Here is a 14,342-nt window from a genome sequence, read left to right on the forward strand (position 1 = left end):
ACTATAAGAAACTTTATTTGATCAAAACAAATACATAGGATTTTGAGGAGCAGATAATGCAACTCAAACACAAAATGAAAAACCTAACTCCAACATTTTTCAATAGTTCAACTACAATTTCCCAAATCCAAAAATCAACCCCGACATTATTGCAAGTCCAAAAGAGGAACTATAAATAAAACAAGTCAAAAATCAAAAAGATAATAGATATAAATATTTTATACAATTTTTAACTACAATTATTATTTAGATACATATTTTATACGACTCTATATAGTTTCTATATGCATTCTAAAAATGTATCAATCTAGTATAAGAGAGTATCAATTGAGTATATGGACACTGCAAGCGTATCAATGTAGTATAAAAGTGTATTAATGTGGTATAAAAGAGTATCAATTGGGTATAGGGACTGCATGTACTTGCATAGAATTTCTTTTCTCTTTTATAAAAAGTGTATCAATATAGTATAAAAGTGTATCAATATGGTATAAAAGTATATCCATAGAGTATAGAGACTGCATGTGCCCAATTGAGCCAAATGACTAAAAAAAGGAATTAAATTTAGCCGACAGGTTACATTTGTCCACCTTTTCAAATTGTGTCCATTTTTTTTTAAATGGCCACCCCATGTCCTTTTTCCTATATAAACTGTATCTGAACTATATGAGCCAAAATGATCCAAGTTGAGAAAGAATAGGAAATGGCTATTATGTGGCATTAATATATGGATAAAATACATATGTTAACATACTTAAGTACTTAATTAAAAAAATAACAAAACTTTTCCCTAATTACATTCTATAACATATGTAGCATTATTTTAAGTGGTCCCTATTTTTTTGCCGAATAAAGTTTTTACTGTGATAAAATCTCCCTTTTCACTCCTCCTTTATCTTTCCTTAGTTTAAATTTCTTTTTCATATTTTTTTCGCCATTAACCATCACTCTCTCCTCAATATTATTGCATTTTGTACGATTCTTGCATGATCTGTGATAAGAATTTATTTCCCATATTTCAAGTAATTATTAATCGCATTTTGCATGTGAAGGTTTTATTTTTTTTCCTACTTTATTTCATCAAAAATTTAATTTTTAAGGGTTTTGTGTTTTAATGGATAAACACACTGCAAAAACACCTATAAACAGTGGTACAAGAAATATGAAATTAGTGTATGATGCATCATCTTTTAGTCTTGGGTTAACTTAAGAAGATTTAGTTACTGTTGTTTCAAATTCTTTACAGTTGAGGAAATCTGGTAGATCGAAAGAGATTAGGTCGAAGTTTTGCAACGACGAAGTGAAGATGACGGAAATTTAAAAAAAAAGGGTTGAAGAAAACTCCTTCTCCAAAGGAGCAAAAACCTAAAAAACGGTATGAGAAGAAAAGGAAATCTAAAGAAATTGAAGACGATGTTGACAAATCTTATGATGAATCTGAAGAAGAAAGTGAGGAAGAGGTATTTTTTTTGTTTGTAAATGTATTATTATTTTTGTGTTCAAGTAATTATGTATTTTCTGTTATGATGATATTTAGGGATTATGTGAAAATATATTGTTGAATTAACTACTAATGAATAGTATTTGGATATATATTTTTCTAGTATAGGTGATATGCATTTTTAGTATAGTTGATATGTATTTTTAGTACAGCTGAATAATTTTGACCTATATATATTTTTAGTGTAGTTGATATGCATTTTTGAGTATTTATATTTTTCAGTGTTTGTTATATTTTTTATATGGTCAAAACACATATGCATGTTATTTTAGTTTAACTATAATAACAGTCTATCGTCTATATGTATTTTTAGCACATTTGATATGTATTTTTCAGTGTTGGTGGCAATTATGATTTGATCAAAATACATATGCATTTTAATCATCTGAAATATATATGCATGTTATACATTTTTTTTGTTTGATTGAATTTTGTTTACAGATTAAGAAGTGGTAGTTTTACATTGTATAGGTGATGCGGGATGAAATATTCCTTGTCAGAAAACTTCTAAGATTTGCACCGCACTTGTGCTCGTACAGTAACAATGATATTTATGAAAGCATACGCGCAATTTTAAACAAGGAACAGTTTAAAAACTTTTGTGAGAATAACATTTTTCATTATTTTATGAAGAAGAAGCAGTGTGTAGTGCAAGCACAGTTGTGTAGATGCGTTATGACGCTTGAGGTGAAGGGTAGTTCTTCTTCTGGGATTATGATCTGTGCTAATGGCACCTTTCTTAGTTTTACTCCCATGAAATTTGCTATCATAACTGGATTGAATTGTGTGTCTAATAGGTATGGCTTTATTTTTGATGAGCGTGTACCAAATAGGATGATTGAAAAGTATTTTAATAAGGCAGAAATTCTATAGAAAAGGCAACTATTTCTAGTATTCACGGAGAAAGTATGGGGGGAGAACAATGATGAGGATGTTGAGAAATTTGCAATTCTGTATTTCCTACATTCATTTATGTTGTCTAACATTGACACTGTTGTTATACACCGTCTTCATTTTGATTTGGTAGATAGTGGTAGATATAAGAATTTTTCATAGGGTTCTTTATCTTTTGAAGATCTGGCTAGAAGTTTGAACAACCGGCTGAAAGCTGGGGGCAAATTTTATTTGATTCAGGGAATGCCACTGGCTATTCAAGTGTGGCTATATGAGTATTGTTCAAATGTCCCACCAAAGATTGCATTGAAGGTTGAGAATCGGATTTCCCGATTATTAAATTGTAAGACGATTGCACCTCGTCCACGGTATGAGTTTTTGATGAATGTTATGTTCAAGGACAATGGCAAGGTTTGTTGTGAACAAATATATATGCATTGATATGTATTGTATTGTATACATATATTCTTTTTCATTTTCAATTGTTTAACATATTCTTGAACATATTCGTAGGTTGTATTTAAGAACATAGAGCCAACTGAAATGGAACTGGCAAAGCTTGAAATACCACAGAAGTATGTAACTGAAGATGAACGTTCAGTTGATTCTGACGATGACTTCCAGGATCCACCACCAAAGAAGATCAACGAATGTTCAAAGAAGAAACAGAAAGTGGATTCATCAACTCCAGTAGCGAAGAAATCTTCAGGGGAAAAGTAAGTCAATATTGTTGACGCGCATACCCAAACGAGGACTCCACCTCATCGTGCTGCCAAGGCTGCTGTAATGAAGACACCAGTATTCAAGACAATTCCAACACGATAGGCTTCTTCTTAAAAAACGAAGGAAGGTAAGCAAATATCTAGGGTTATTTTTCCTCAGGTACAGTCAAAGACAGATAGTCATATAGAGGAAGTAGCCGTGTCAAAGCGTGAGAGTCATATTGAGAAAGAAACATTTATTTCTAAGAATGTTTTTGATGTATTCTGCGAAGAGGTAATTTTTTTATCAAATGTTTGTTTTACATTTAAAAATATGTGTTTACTGAATTTGTATGAATACAGGTTCGTCAAGAGTTTAAAGGAGTTCGCGAAGAGTTTACTCGAATTCGTCAATTAGTGAAGAAAAAGTTCAAAAAAATGGTCAAAGCAATTGAACATAGCAAGGTAAAAGTTTTATGGTTATATAATATCCACAGTATTAAAAAAATACATATGCAGAGTATATGAAAAAATATATATGCAGTATATTGCTAAAAATACATATGAAGTTTATACAAAAATAACATATGATTTGATATGAAAAAATACATATGAAATGTAATACAAAAAAAATATGCAGTGTGTTAAGAAATGTATTTGATAAATACATATCCAGAGTTTGTAAAAAAATACATAAGCAGTATATTGCTAAATATACATATGTAGTTTATTCAAAAAATACATATGAGTTGATTTTCAAAAAATACATATGAAATGTATTACAAAGAGTTAATACATAAAAATGACTCTAAAATTGACATCAAATTATAACTTTGACCTTAAACTTTGACAGTGCACAAATATGACCTTTAACTATTCAAAACTGCACAAATATGACCTCCAATCCTATGTGGCAAAACGCGTGTTCAACACGCAAAATTGGGCGCGTCCAACTTAAAATCTAAGGGCATAATACATAAATATGACCTTAAACTTTGACAGTGCACAAATATGACATTTAACTATTCAAAACTGCACAAATATGACCTTTAAATGACTTTTCACTAGTATTTTTAAATTATTTTTGGCTCAAAGATAAAAATGGCATCTAATTTCTTTTGTCATTGCGAAAAAAGAGCAATATTGAAGATTTATTAATTAGGTGGGTCAACCTCATCCAAAAAAATCGCGCGAGTATGTATATATATTATAAAGTAGAGGGCGAATTTAAGTTATATAATATATCTAAATATAATTTATGATGAAACTATACTAATAATAAAAAAGTTATAGTTTTAATAAAACGTTATTAAGGATAGTAGTAGTAGTATATTAAATTAACGTTATCAAATTAACGTTATTACAATGTTACTAAATTAACATTATTAAATTAATGCAGGAGTAGACCTACGTGGTTGCCATGGGGTTCACCCGAACCCCCTCGATAAAAAAATTACGTTATATATAAAGTAGAAAATCTATATTAATGTACGTATATTAATGTTGAACCACATGAAACAAGACGCTTAGGTAGCCCAGTGGTGTTATTTTCTCTTCTTGGACGCTTCCTTCAGCCTACTGCGCGGATTCGATTTTTTAATTAAAAAAAAAGGTAGGTGTTGCAGCTATAGAAATAATAATAATAATAATAATAATAATAATAATAATAATAATAATAATAAAAATGATGCCTTTTTAACACAAAAAATAAAACTTTGACAGTGCACAAATATGACCTTTAACTATTCAAAATTGCACAAATATGACCTCCCTCCAAGTCAGCCCTTTTAACGATGTGGCACCGTGTGATTGGATTACCTTTCCACGTAGGCGCGAGTGAAACTCACGCATGGGGTTGCAAAATCGGAGGTCATATTTGTTCAAATTTTGAATAGTTAAAGGTCCTATTTGTGCACTATCAAAGTTTAAGGTCAAAGTTATAATTTGGTTTCAAGTTTAGGGTCATTTTTATGTATTAACTCTATTACAAAATACATATGCAGTGTGTCAAGAAATGTATTTTTCAACACTATATATTTTTAGTGGGTTGGTATATACATATTAAGTGAAATCAAATAATAGTAGTTTATTCAAATTATACTTGTAGCAACAACATGAAGATATAGAGGTTGAAGCACAACAGATGGTTTATGATGGTGTCGAAACATCACCACAACAATTCAGTCCTACTGTTGATCAGAATTTGGATGAGAATCAGGATGGTACAAAGGTAAAAAATAACTAAAATATGGTTATTCTTTTGAGTGGACAAATGTAATTACTTTTTTTGTGCAGTTATATGTTATTTTATATATAGTCCTGTATAAACATATACAATTGAATTTTTGTTTGAAGTTGGTTTAATTTTTTTGCTTGTTTGCAAGGGGTGCACTGATTTGGATGCAAATAAAACAAACATTGAAATTGATTATCAACATTTAATCCCTGATGAGCTTCTCCAAAGTATAAATTTGGATTATAATCTTTCTGAGAAGATTGTTTATCACGATGATCGAGTATGTATAATGAATTGAACTTCAGTTTATGTGATGTAAAAATCATAACAATCCATAATACAATTATATCTTTTCTTTCATTTCTATTGCAGATCACTAATGAGAAATTGGATGATACAAATTTGTCTGATTCGCAGTTTACAATCCCAGATGATTTGTTACCAAGTCTTAATGCATACCGAAGAGAAAGCATCACGAGACATCTATTGACAACGTCTAAAGAAGAACAAATTGATGAACATTTTAATGATAAAAAGTCCGAATCTGTTGTTCAAGATCATTGTCAGGTATGTATTATGAATATATCTGAGGTTATGTGAATTATTTTTGACATAAAAAAATAAACTGTTTTCCATTTTTGAAGGAAAACAAAGAGAACGTTGGATCAAGATCTAAAGCAGACCTGCATGGAGAGGTTGATCTTGGTATGGAGGAGCAGATTATGAAAACTCCTAAAATACAAGAATTAACCACTGATGAACAAAGAGATGAAACAATTCACTGATGAACAAAAAGATGAAACAATTTTGCCTGATTCACAAGACACAATCCCTGATGACTTGCTTCCCAGTTTGAATGTATACAGTAGTAAAAGCATCATTGTTCATCCCTCTGCTAATCGTGAACTTCAAACTCCTATTCCTAAGTTAAGGATTCGGCGACTATCCAAATTCAAAGAGTCACCTTACACGATGAAATTTGGTTCAGCTGCCGGTAAGTACAATTAGTTATATATTTAGTTTAAAATGTAATATGTTATGCAAATACTTTTTAATAATTACCTTTTTGTATTACGTAACTATATAGAGAGCTCGGAAGGACACATACGTATATTCCCACAGAAACATCCATTTGTTTATCATCCGATTGATGGAATTGTGGATACGAAGATTGTCAACAAGTTCATGGATTGGATTTCTGAAGACCTTCTCAAAGTTCATGCTAAAAGGTATTTCTATTGAACTGTTTTTTTTTTTTTTTAAATTACATTATGGTTTCATGATTTAACATATATTGATTAACAAAAAAAAAAAAAACAAGAAGGGAAATGGGGATCATTACAAAAGGGGAAAATCAACCATTCCAATGATGCATTTCGGAATGGAGACTGTTGAAGATAAAACTGGTTCTACACAATGGGGTTTCCTGATCAGTCATGGACCGACTCGATTAGTATATTTTTTTTTACAATATTTTTTTTACATTTATAGCACTAATTAAACTACATATTATGGTAATAAATACACATGCAGGTGCAAATAAGTATTTTTTATGTAATTTTTAATTATATAAGAAAGGATGTGATGCACTTTAACTTACCTATGTATTTTTATATTACATACACATGCTAAATTTAGTATACAAATAGTTTGAATTATCTAAAATTTACTTCTTACTTACGGCGGAAGGCATGTGGCACATCTTAATGAATACATAAATGGGTTCCGTATGCATGCTGCTGTGCCATGATATACAGTGAAAGACATTTATATTCCAGTAAATATAAAGAAAAAACATCATTGGATGCTATCTTTCTCAGAGAGGTACATATTCCTATATGATTCACAGGAATCATCTGGTCATTATTCGGCTGTTCTTGATGTCATTGAGAAATTAGCTGCGATTATTCCATTGTGTCTCGAATATTGTGATTTCTACGTTAAGAAAAGAATTCATGTTGAAAATCATCCAAGATACAAAGACAAAGACTCCTCAGATATGTTTGATGTGTTATTTCAAGAGAGTTTGCCTCAACAACCAAGCGAAAGCTTGTAAGTTATTTAATTTACATCTAACAAAATTGTATATTTGTAAAATATATATTAAATATGTTTGTAAAATATATATTAAAGCACATATGTGTTCCTTTTTATTATTTTTGTAGGGATTGTGGTGTCTATATGGTTACAGATGCGGAGTGTCTTTCTTATGGTCACAAAATTCTTGCGAATGAGTTCGACCCCAATGCACTCCGTACAAGATATGCTGCACTTTTGTGGGATTATGGAACCAGAAAGCAAGACGTAAATGCTCATAGTGATGTCGAAGCACCTTTGAGGCCTATTTTTGCAGTTCCATTTTGCAAACAATAATCGAACCTTCTCAAGAAAGTCATAAATTGGCAGTTCTCTAGCTGATACAAGTACTCATTTATTGACTCCGCAATATTTGAAGTCAAAGTCCATCCTCGGTTAACTGTTGCATAGGACCTAGCCCACTTTTTGTAACCAGCCAATTCTACATAATTCATCACCCTAATATCAACTGTCTCAACTTTTCCATTAACATTTGGAATTCTGACTTTGAATATGATTTGTCAATTGTATAAAAGATCTCCGATAATGCATCGTGTGACTTTCTATAAAGTTTTTTAACATTCCCCCATAGATGCCACATACATGCATAATGTGGAACATCGTTGTACACATCGCTAACAGCCTTTATGATGCTTGGATTCCTATCAGAAACAACACACATGTTTTGTCTTTTCCCGTACGCTTCCTTTAGATTTTGAAAGAACCACGTCCATAATGCATCATTTTCAGAATCAATCACACCATATGCCAGAGGAAATATATGACCTGTATATACAAAATAATTATGCGCAGTAAAATAAAAATACATATAGGAACTCCATATGTATTTATTATATTTACAGGTAATTAAAACTGTATATTTTATCAAATAAATGGTATCAATTACATATAATAAAATTTAGACACACATAACTATAAAACATAATCATTTTTAAATGTTTTAATTCATGAAACTTTAAAACTCTAGATAATTTTATACAGATATGTATATATATAGTGAAGATATGTATTTTCAGGTGATACGCAGAAATACAAAAACATACAACAAATTTTACAATATAATTATTAGAAATTCATACTAACTTGCTCCATCCATTGTACATGCTGTTACAAATGCCTTAGTATACATTCCTCTCAGATGACTAGCATCAACAACTACAATCGGTCTACAATGATCGAATCCCTTAATGAATGCATTTAGAGCGATAAATACATACAAGAACTCATTCTCATCTGTCTTCTTCATTCTTATATGTGACTCTGGATAAGTAGTATTTAGTACATATAAGTATGATGGCAGTTTTCCATAAGATGCTGATGGCTTAGCCCTCAACTCTTCTAACGTTCTTTCTTTCGCCCTCACATAAAATGTATGTCATATCCATACCAAAATCTTCCTTCATGTTATTTCTAATTTCTGTTGCATTGTATTTTCTTTCGTGGTTCTTGTTTAACAATACCACCTATCAACATACTAATAGCATGCATCTTTGGATAGATCTTGTCCTTCACCGGGCATGTATGTTGAGGTCTGAATTCTCTTATTCTAAATATTTCAGTTTCTCCCATTCCTGATGCACGCATTAAAAACTCGCATTTTCTTGATTTGTAAAACAACGTATACTTGCATCCCACATAATTTAGTATTTTGAAAATACATATCCAAACTAATATTAAACAAAAATAGAGTGCTATAGAATGCACGTACGTTTTCTTACTTGACTTTTTACTTCGCGTTTGAAACTTCTCCCTAATTGAATAGTCCTTCATGACTGACTTCAAAATTTTTTTTCTCAAGTAAACCTAGTCTTCCTCAACATTTTTGTGATGTGGATCTGAGATAATCAACTCCACAGTATCCATTTCAAATACATATAATGCTTGTGTATCTTCACAAATCACCAAAGCTCTTTCATTTATTGTATTTATCAGTGTTTGAATGTTGTCACCGTTGGTTATTCTTTCAGCAACACACATAGAAGAACTAGCCACGTTGCTCCCTACAACTTTCTCCAAAATGCTTACATATAAAGGAAGACAATTCATGTCTTGTATCTGCTTTTTTTGAAATATAAACACCTTTAAATCCATATCATTATGTATTTCTATCTGCCCTGCATTAGCAGTAATTTGATATTCCACTAGAATACGTTTCCTCGTTAAATGCACACTTAAGTGAGATGCCAATTCATTGTGCAACTCAATAAATGTTGTTGATGTGCTCAACAGTATAGCATCAGTGATATATTCTTCATAGTTTTTTTCATACGTCCACCACCAGAGTGCTTCACAAGCACTGGTATGCTTCCCATTTCTACTTGATTTAACCAAAAAATAAACAAATATAAAAATGTTGTCAAATTATAACTTGTTAAAAAAAATACTTTTCAGCTTTAACTGCAAACAAACTTACACAGCCAACATTTCCATTCAAAAAAAAAATTTAGACAAAATTTGTTTAACGTAAAATACAAACACAAAAAAAACTATTAAACCAAATACAGAAACTACTGAATCGAATCGAAGAAAAACTTGTATAAAGTATATTATCAGCAAAAACAGTCATACTATCAAATTCCGACAAGAAAACCAAAAAATACATATGCAGTGTTAACATTAAGCTGTTCAAAAATACATATGCAGTGTTAACATTAAGCTGTTCAAAAATACATATGCAGTGTTAACATTAAACATATCAAAAAATACATATGGAACATACCTAAATTAAATTTTGAACTGTGTGAATAGAATTTCATCACATTCAGCAGCTCAATTCAATCATCCATTAAGCAATGATTTTCATAAAATAATTGAATCAAATTCAACTCAAAATTTGTTTAACTTATTTTCATAATCGATTATACAAAACTCTGAAAATATACTACAAAGTTTCACAATTTTATCAATTGTTAAATCGATCAAAATAACAACAACCAATACTGAAATAAATAGTTGATCAATGAAATCTAAAAAACTGAAACAACTAATAAACTGAATTTTTGCAACAAAAAATTTCAATTCTGAAGGTTTTTGTTATATATGTTGAATTTCCTCCTGCTTTGATTAAAAATCGAAACTAAATAGGAGCATCAGTAATGGCTGAAACAAAAAATCCAACCAGAAATACTTAATGATTACGTAGCTTAAACAATAATAACAGATGAATTTTCAACTGATAGTTGAATTCGAACAATTTGAACTGAAGAATCTATAATTGAATTTGATTCAAAGAAATTAATGCTTCGTTTTGAAACTGATGTTGAATTCGAAGAAGATACTGTAGAATTTCATATGAACAACAGCAATGGTTGAACATAAAAACACGGTTGAATTAGACGAAATTTCTCATAAAAACGAAAAGCAGATTTTGATTTTTTTTTCTCAGCTGAACTCGTTAATTTTGAAAACTGAAATTTGAAATTTGATCAATGATTTTAAGCTGAAACGAAAGTCGCGTGATTGAAGCTATTTTAACGGAAAAGGAATCTACAAAATTAATTAATTGGTAATTATACCATATTTACCTCAACAAATTTCAGTTATTTAAGGGAGGTAAAATTAGTTGTATAGGTATTTTTATAGCATCAGTTTTTAAAAGTACATAATACAAGTTGCTATAAAATGTAATTATGAAACTGTTGCTACAAAATTAATAATTAGGGCCTCAAGTATGTCATTTCTGAATTTTGCCCTTTTAAAAAAGTTTACTGTTGAGTCCGGCCCACTTAACCCCAACCCTGACCCGGCCCGGACCACAACCTGAATAATTTTAACGGGCTGATTTTGGGTTGACCCGAGCCGGCCCACTTAACACCCTTAGTTCTAACTCAATCCTACGAGCTAACTCGAATTGCGTTAAGTCCATATAAAAATACCTATTGTTCATCCCCTTTACTATCGTGGGATTCTTAACAAATGCTAAGTTGTTGAATGTTGGTTACAATTTGTTGTACCTATGAAAAATGATTTTGATCAATCAAACAAATTTAGATTTATTTTCATGGTTTCTCCTTAATTTTTTTAAAAATATTAGATGAACGTGAAACTTAAGTGTGTATGTATATAACTCAAAATTCATAAATTTTAAATGATGTATCTATAACTAATATTTAACCATGTGTATGTATGTAACTCAAAATTCATAAATTTTAAATGATGTATCTATAACTAATATTTAACCAAAGAAAGTCACCCAAAAGCTTGTTTTATTTTTATTTTTACTTGCAACTGCTTTTAATAAATTATAGTGTTACAATCAAATGACCATAACATAACTTTAAAAAGTTCCATTTGAACTCCTTCAATGACAATTCGACATTTAAAAAAATGATTGTCAAGAGTAAACTGTAAAGAGACTATTTTAAAATTGTTGTAGCTTGTAGATTAAGAAAGCAGCGAATATTCTGGAAAAAAAAAAATTAGATTAAAAGGGAATGTAAATATTTTACCATTAATATAAATCTTAAATTAGAAGAAATGTAAATTTTAACTGCATGGATAGCTTCTTAAACTTGTTAATAGATTTTATTAGATATTTGAACTATAACGTATTTTAAATTTTTAGTTGAACACATGATAAATATCTTTATTAGGCACTTACAATATCTATATCTATAATTTATATTTATATCTATAATATATTAAAAGTGTGAAGACCTTTTGAAAAGTGATTTGAGCTTTTGTCCTTCATTAAAAGACTTTTCTTTAAACAGAACTGTCTTTTCACTATATTTTTTAATTTATTATTTAATTATTTTTTATTATATTAACTAAACATCCTAAACTACATGGGACTCTTAAAATATATGATAGGAGAATTAATTAATATTTTCCTTTTTATTAGATTTCCTAAAATATATGGGACTACTAAATATATGATAGGAGAATTATTTAATATTCTACTTTCTACCGTTTAATTAGAAAAATACTCCTAAAATAGGACTCTATTAAGAAAATACTTCTATAAACATTGAGATATACGTTAAACTAGAGAACAAACCAGTTTATCTATGTGGAGAATATGATTGATGCTTATCTAACTTGATTTCATTGCATGTCTAGATTGGTGGATGCTTGATTCGGTTGGCGTTGAAGAGTTTTCTATATAAATGTTAGGTTTAATTGTATTGTTTCAATCTATTATCTCATTGTTTTATTTTAATTTACAGATGCTAGATGAATGTGGGTCAGCTTTGAATTTTTTTTATGTAAAGGTTAGGTTTAATTGTATTATCATAATATCTATATTAGTTTGTTATTTTGTGGTAATTTACAGTTCGTAGATGAATCTCGATTGGCTTTGAGATTTTTGTGTGTGTAAAATTTAAGTTTAATTGTATTGTTTTGATATCACTTTTATTGTATTATTTTGTTGCAGTTTACAGGTGATAGATAAATGTTGGTCAGCTTTGAGGATTTTTTATATGTAAAGGTTAGGTTTAATTGTATTATTTTGATATCTCTATTATCATATTATTTTGTTATTGTTTGCAGGTGGTAGATGAGTGTCAAGCGACTTTAAAAAAAATTGTGTGTAAAGACTAGATTTAATTGTAATATTTTGATGTCTCTATCATTTGTATTGTTTTGTTGCAATTTACAGATGTTAGATGAATGTCGATCGACTTTTAAAAATATTTTTGGTAAAGATTAGGTTTAATAAATAAATTCTCCAATCTTTACATACTCAAAAGATATTAAATTTAATTATTATATTCATCTTTATTATTTAAATAAATACCTTATTTAGTGTAATGTTTGAACTCATTAAAGTGAGGTACACGCGCAAGACGCGTACACCTAAACTAGTAACTTGTAAAAACGTTTAGGTGTGTTCTCAAGTTCTATGTATTTCAGCTTAATTTTTATAAATTCTATAAAATGCCTTTTTCTCTACTTGTAAAAAATATAATCAAATACAATTTTATTTTGATTTCTACTTTATAAATTAGTGACGTAAATATTTAAAATATATGATCAAACACCTATTTATATTTTGTAGACTAGTTGATTAATTAGTTTTTAGGAGGCCAAAAGTAAAGTGAGATATTTGGAGGGAAATAAGTTTTTATGAAGAATAACAGAAATTACTTTTTCAAAAGATAAAATAAAAACTTTAAAACATATATTTAGAAAGTTTGCATATTTAACAGAGAAGTCCAAAAAAAAAAAAAAAAAAGGGGTCTAGTGCTTCTCATCCTCTTTTTCCTTCTTTCTGTGTAAAAAATAATTGATCTCTATTTCTTTTTAAAAGAAGCAAAAAAAAAATAAAAAAATTACTGTTAAAAATAATTTCTCAAAATAAATTACAATTTGACCTAATTACTAATTAATTCGTGAACAAAAAAATATGTCTGTTCCTTATTGATCTCTTTTCTGACATAGCATTTGAAAGCAACTGTATATTTTTTTTTTCCCCTCATAATGGAAACAAGTGAATTTTTTTCTTAATTTGCAAGCAACTGCATTCTGTTTTTTAAATATGAAAGCAACAGTACTCTCTCCGTTTATTTTTATTCATCATTTCTTAGCATGACATATTAATTAAAAAAATAATTAATATAATAATTTTATTATAGTGCCCCTATTAGTACTCCCTTCATTTTATATTAAGTGAATTATTAATTTTTTTTTCATAGTTCAAAATAAGTGAATTTTTTAAAATCTAAAAGAATTATTGATTTTTTTTATATACTTATCCTTTCATTTAATGAAGTTCTTTAACTACTTCATAGGTTTTAGGTATATAATTTAAGAATAATTAGAAGAATAATAGTGGAGGTCCTTAAATTTTTTTCTTAGGATTGGTCATATCCTAACAATTCACTTAATATGGAATAGAGGGAGTAATAGATATTGAAAAGTAATTTGAAAAATAAGTAATTAATAATGAGGTAAGATATGGAGGACAAAT

At 29.2% G+C, this 14,342-nt stretch overlaps 1 protein-coding gene across 1 annotated transcript; it reads left to right on the plus strand.

Annotated features, from left to right (window-relative positions):
* The first annotated feature begins 2,638 nt into the window (after positions 1-2,638).
* On the plus strand, positions 2,639-7,705 carry LOC124898078. The gene is made up of 13 exons (XM_047411700.1): positions 2,639-2,806; positions 2,909-3,111; positions 3,262-3,391; positions 3,460-3,561; positions 5,204-5,326; positions 5,481-5,612; positions 5,705-5,899; positions 5,977-6,037; positions 6,129-6,326; positions 6,420-6,561; positions 7,022-7,073; positions 7,182-7,384; positions 7,498-7,705. The coding sequence occupies exons 1-13, from the start codon at positions 2,639-2,641 to the stop codon at positions 7,703-7,705; spliced, it is 1,917 nt and encodes a 638-aa protein (XP_047267656.1).
* The last annotated feature ends 6,637 nt before the right edge of the window (positions 7,706-14,342 follow it).

Source organism: Capsicum annuum, chromosome 4 (genome assembly GCF_002878395.1).
Source record: "Capsicum annuum cultivar UCD-10X-F1 chromosome 4, UCD10Xv1.1, whole genome shotgun sequence".
In the NCBI taxonomy this organism is placed as follows: domain Eukaryota; kingdom Viridiplantae; phylum Streptophyta; class Magnoliopsida; order Solanales; family Solanaceae; genus Capsicum; species Capsicum annuum.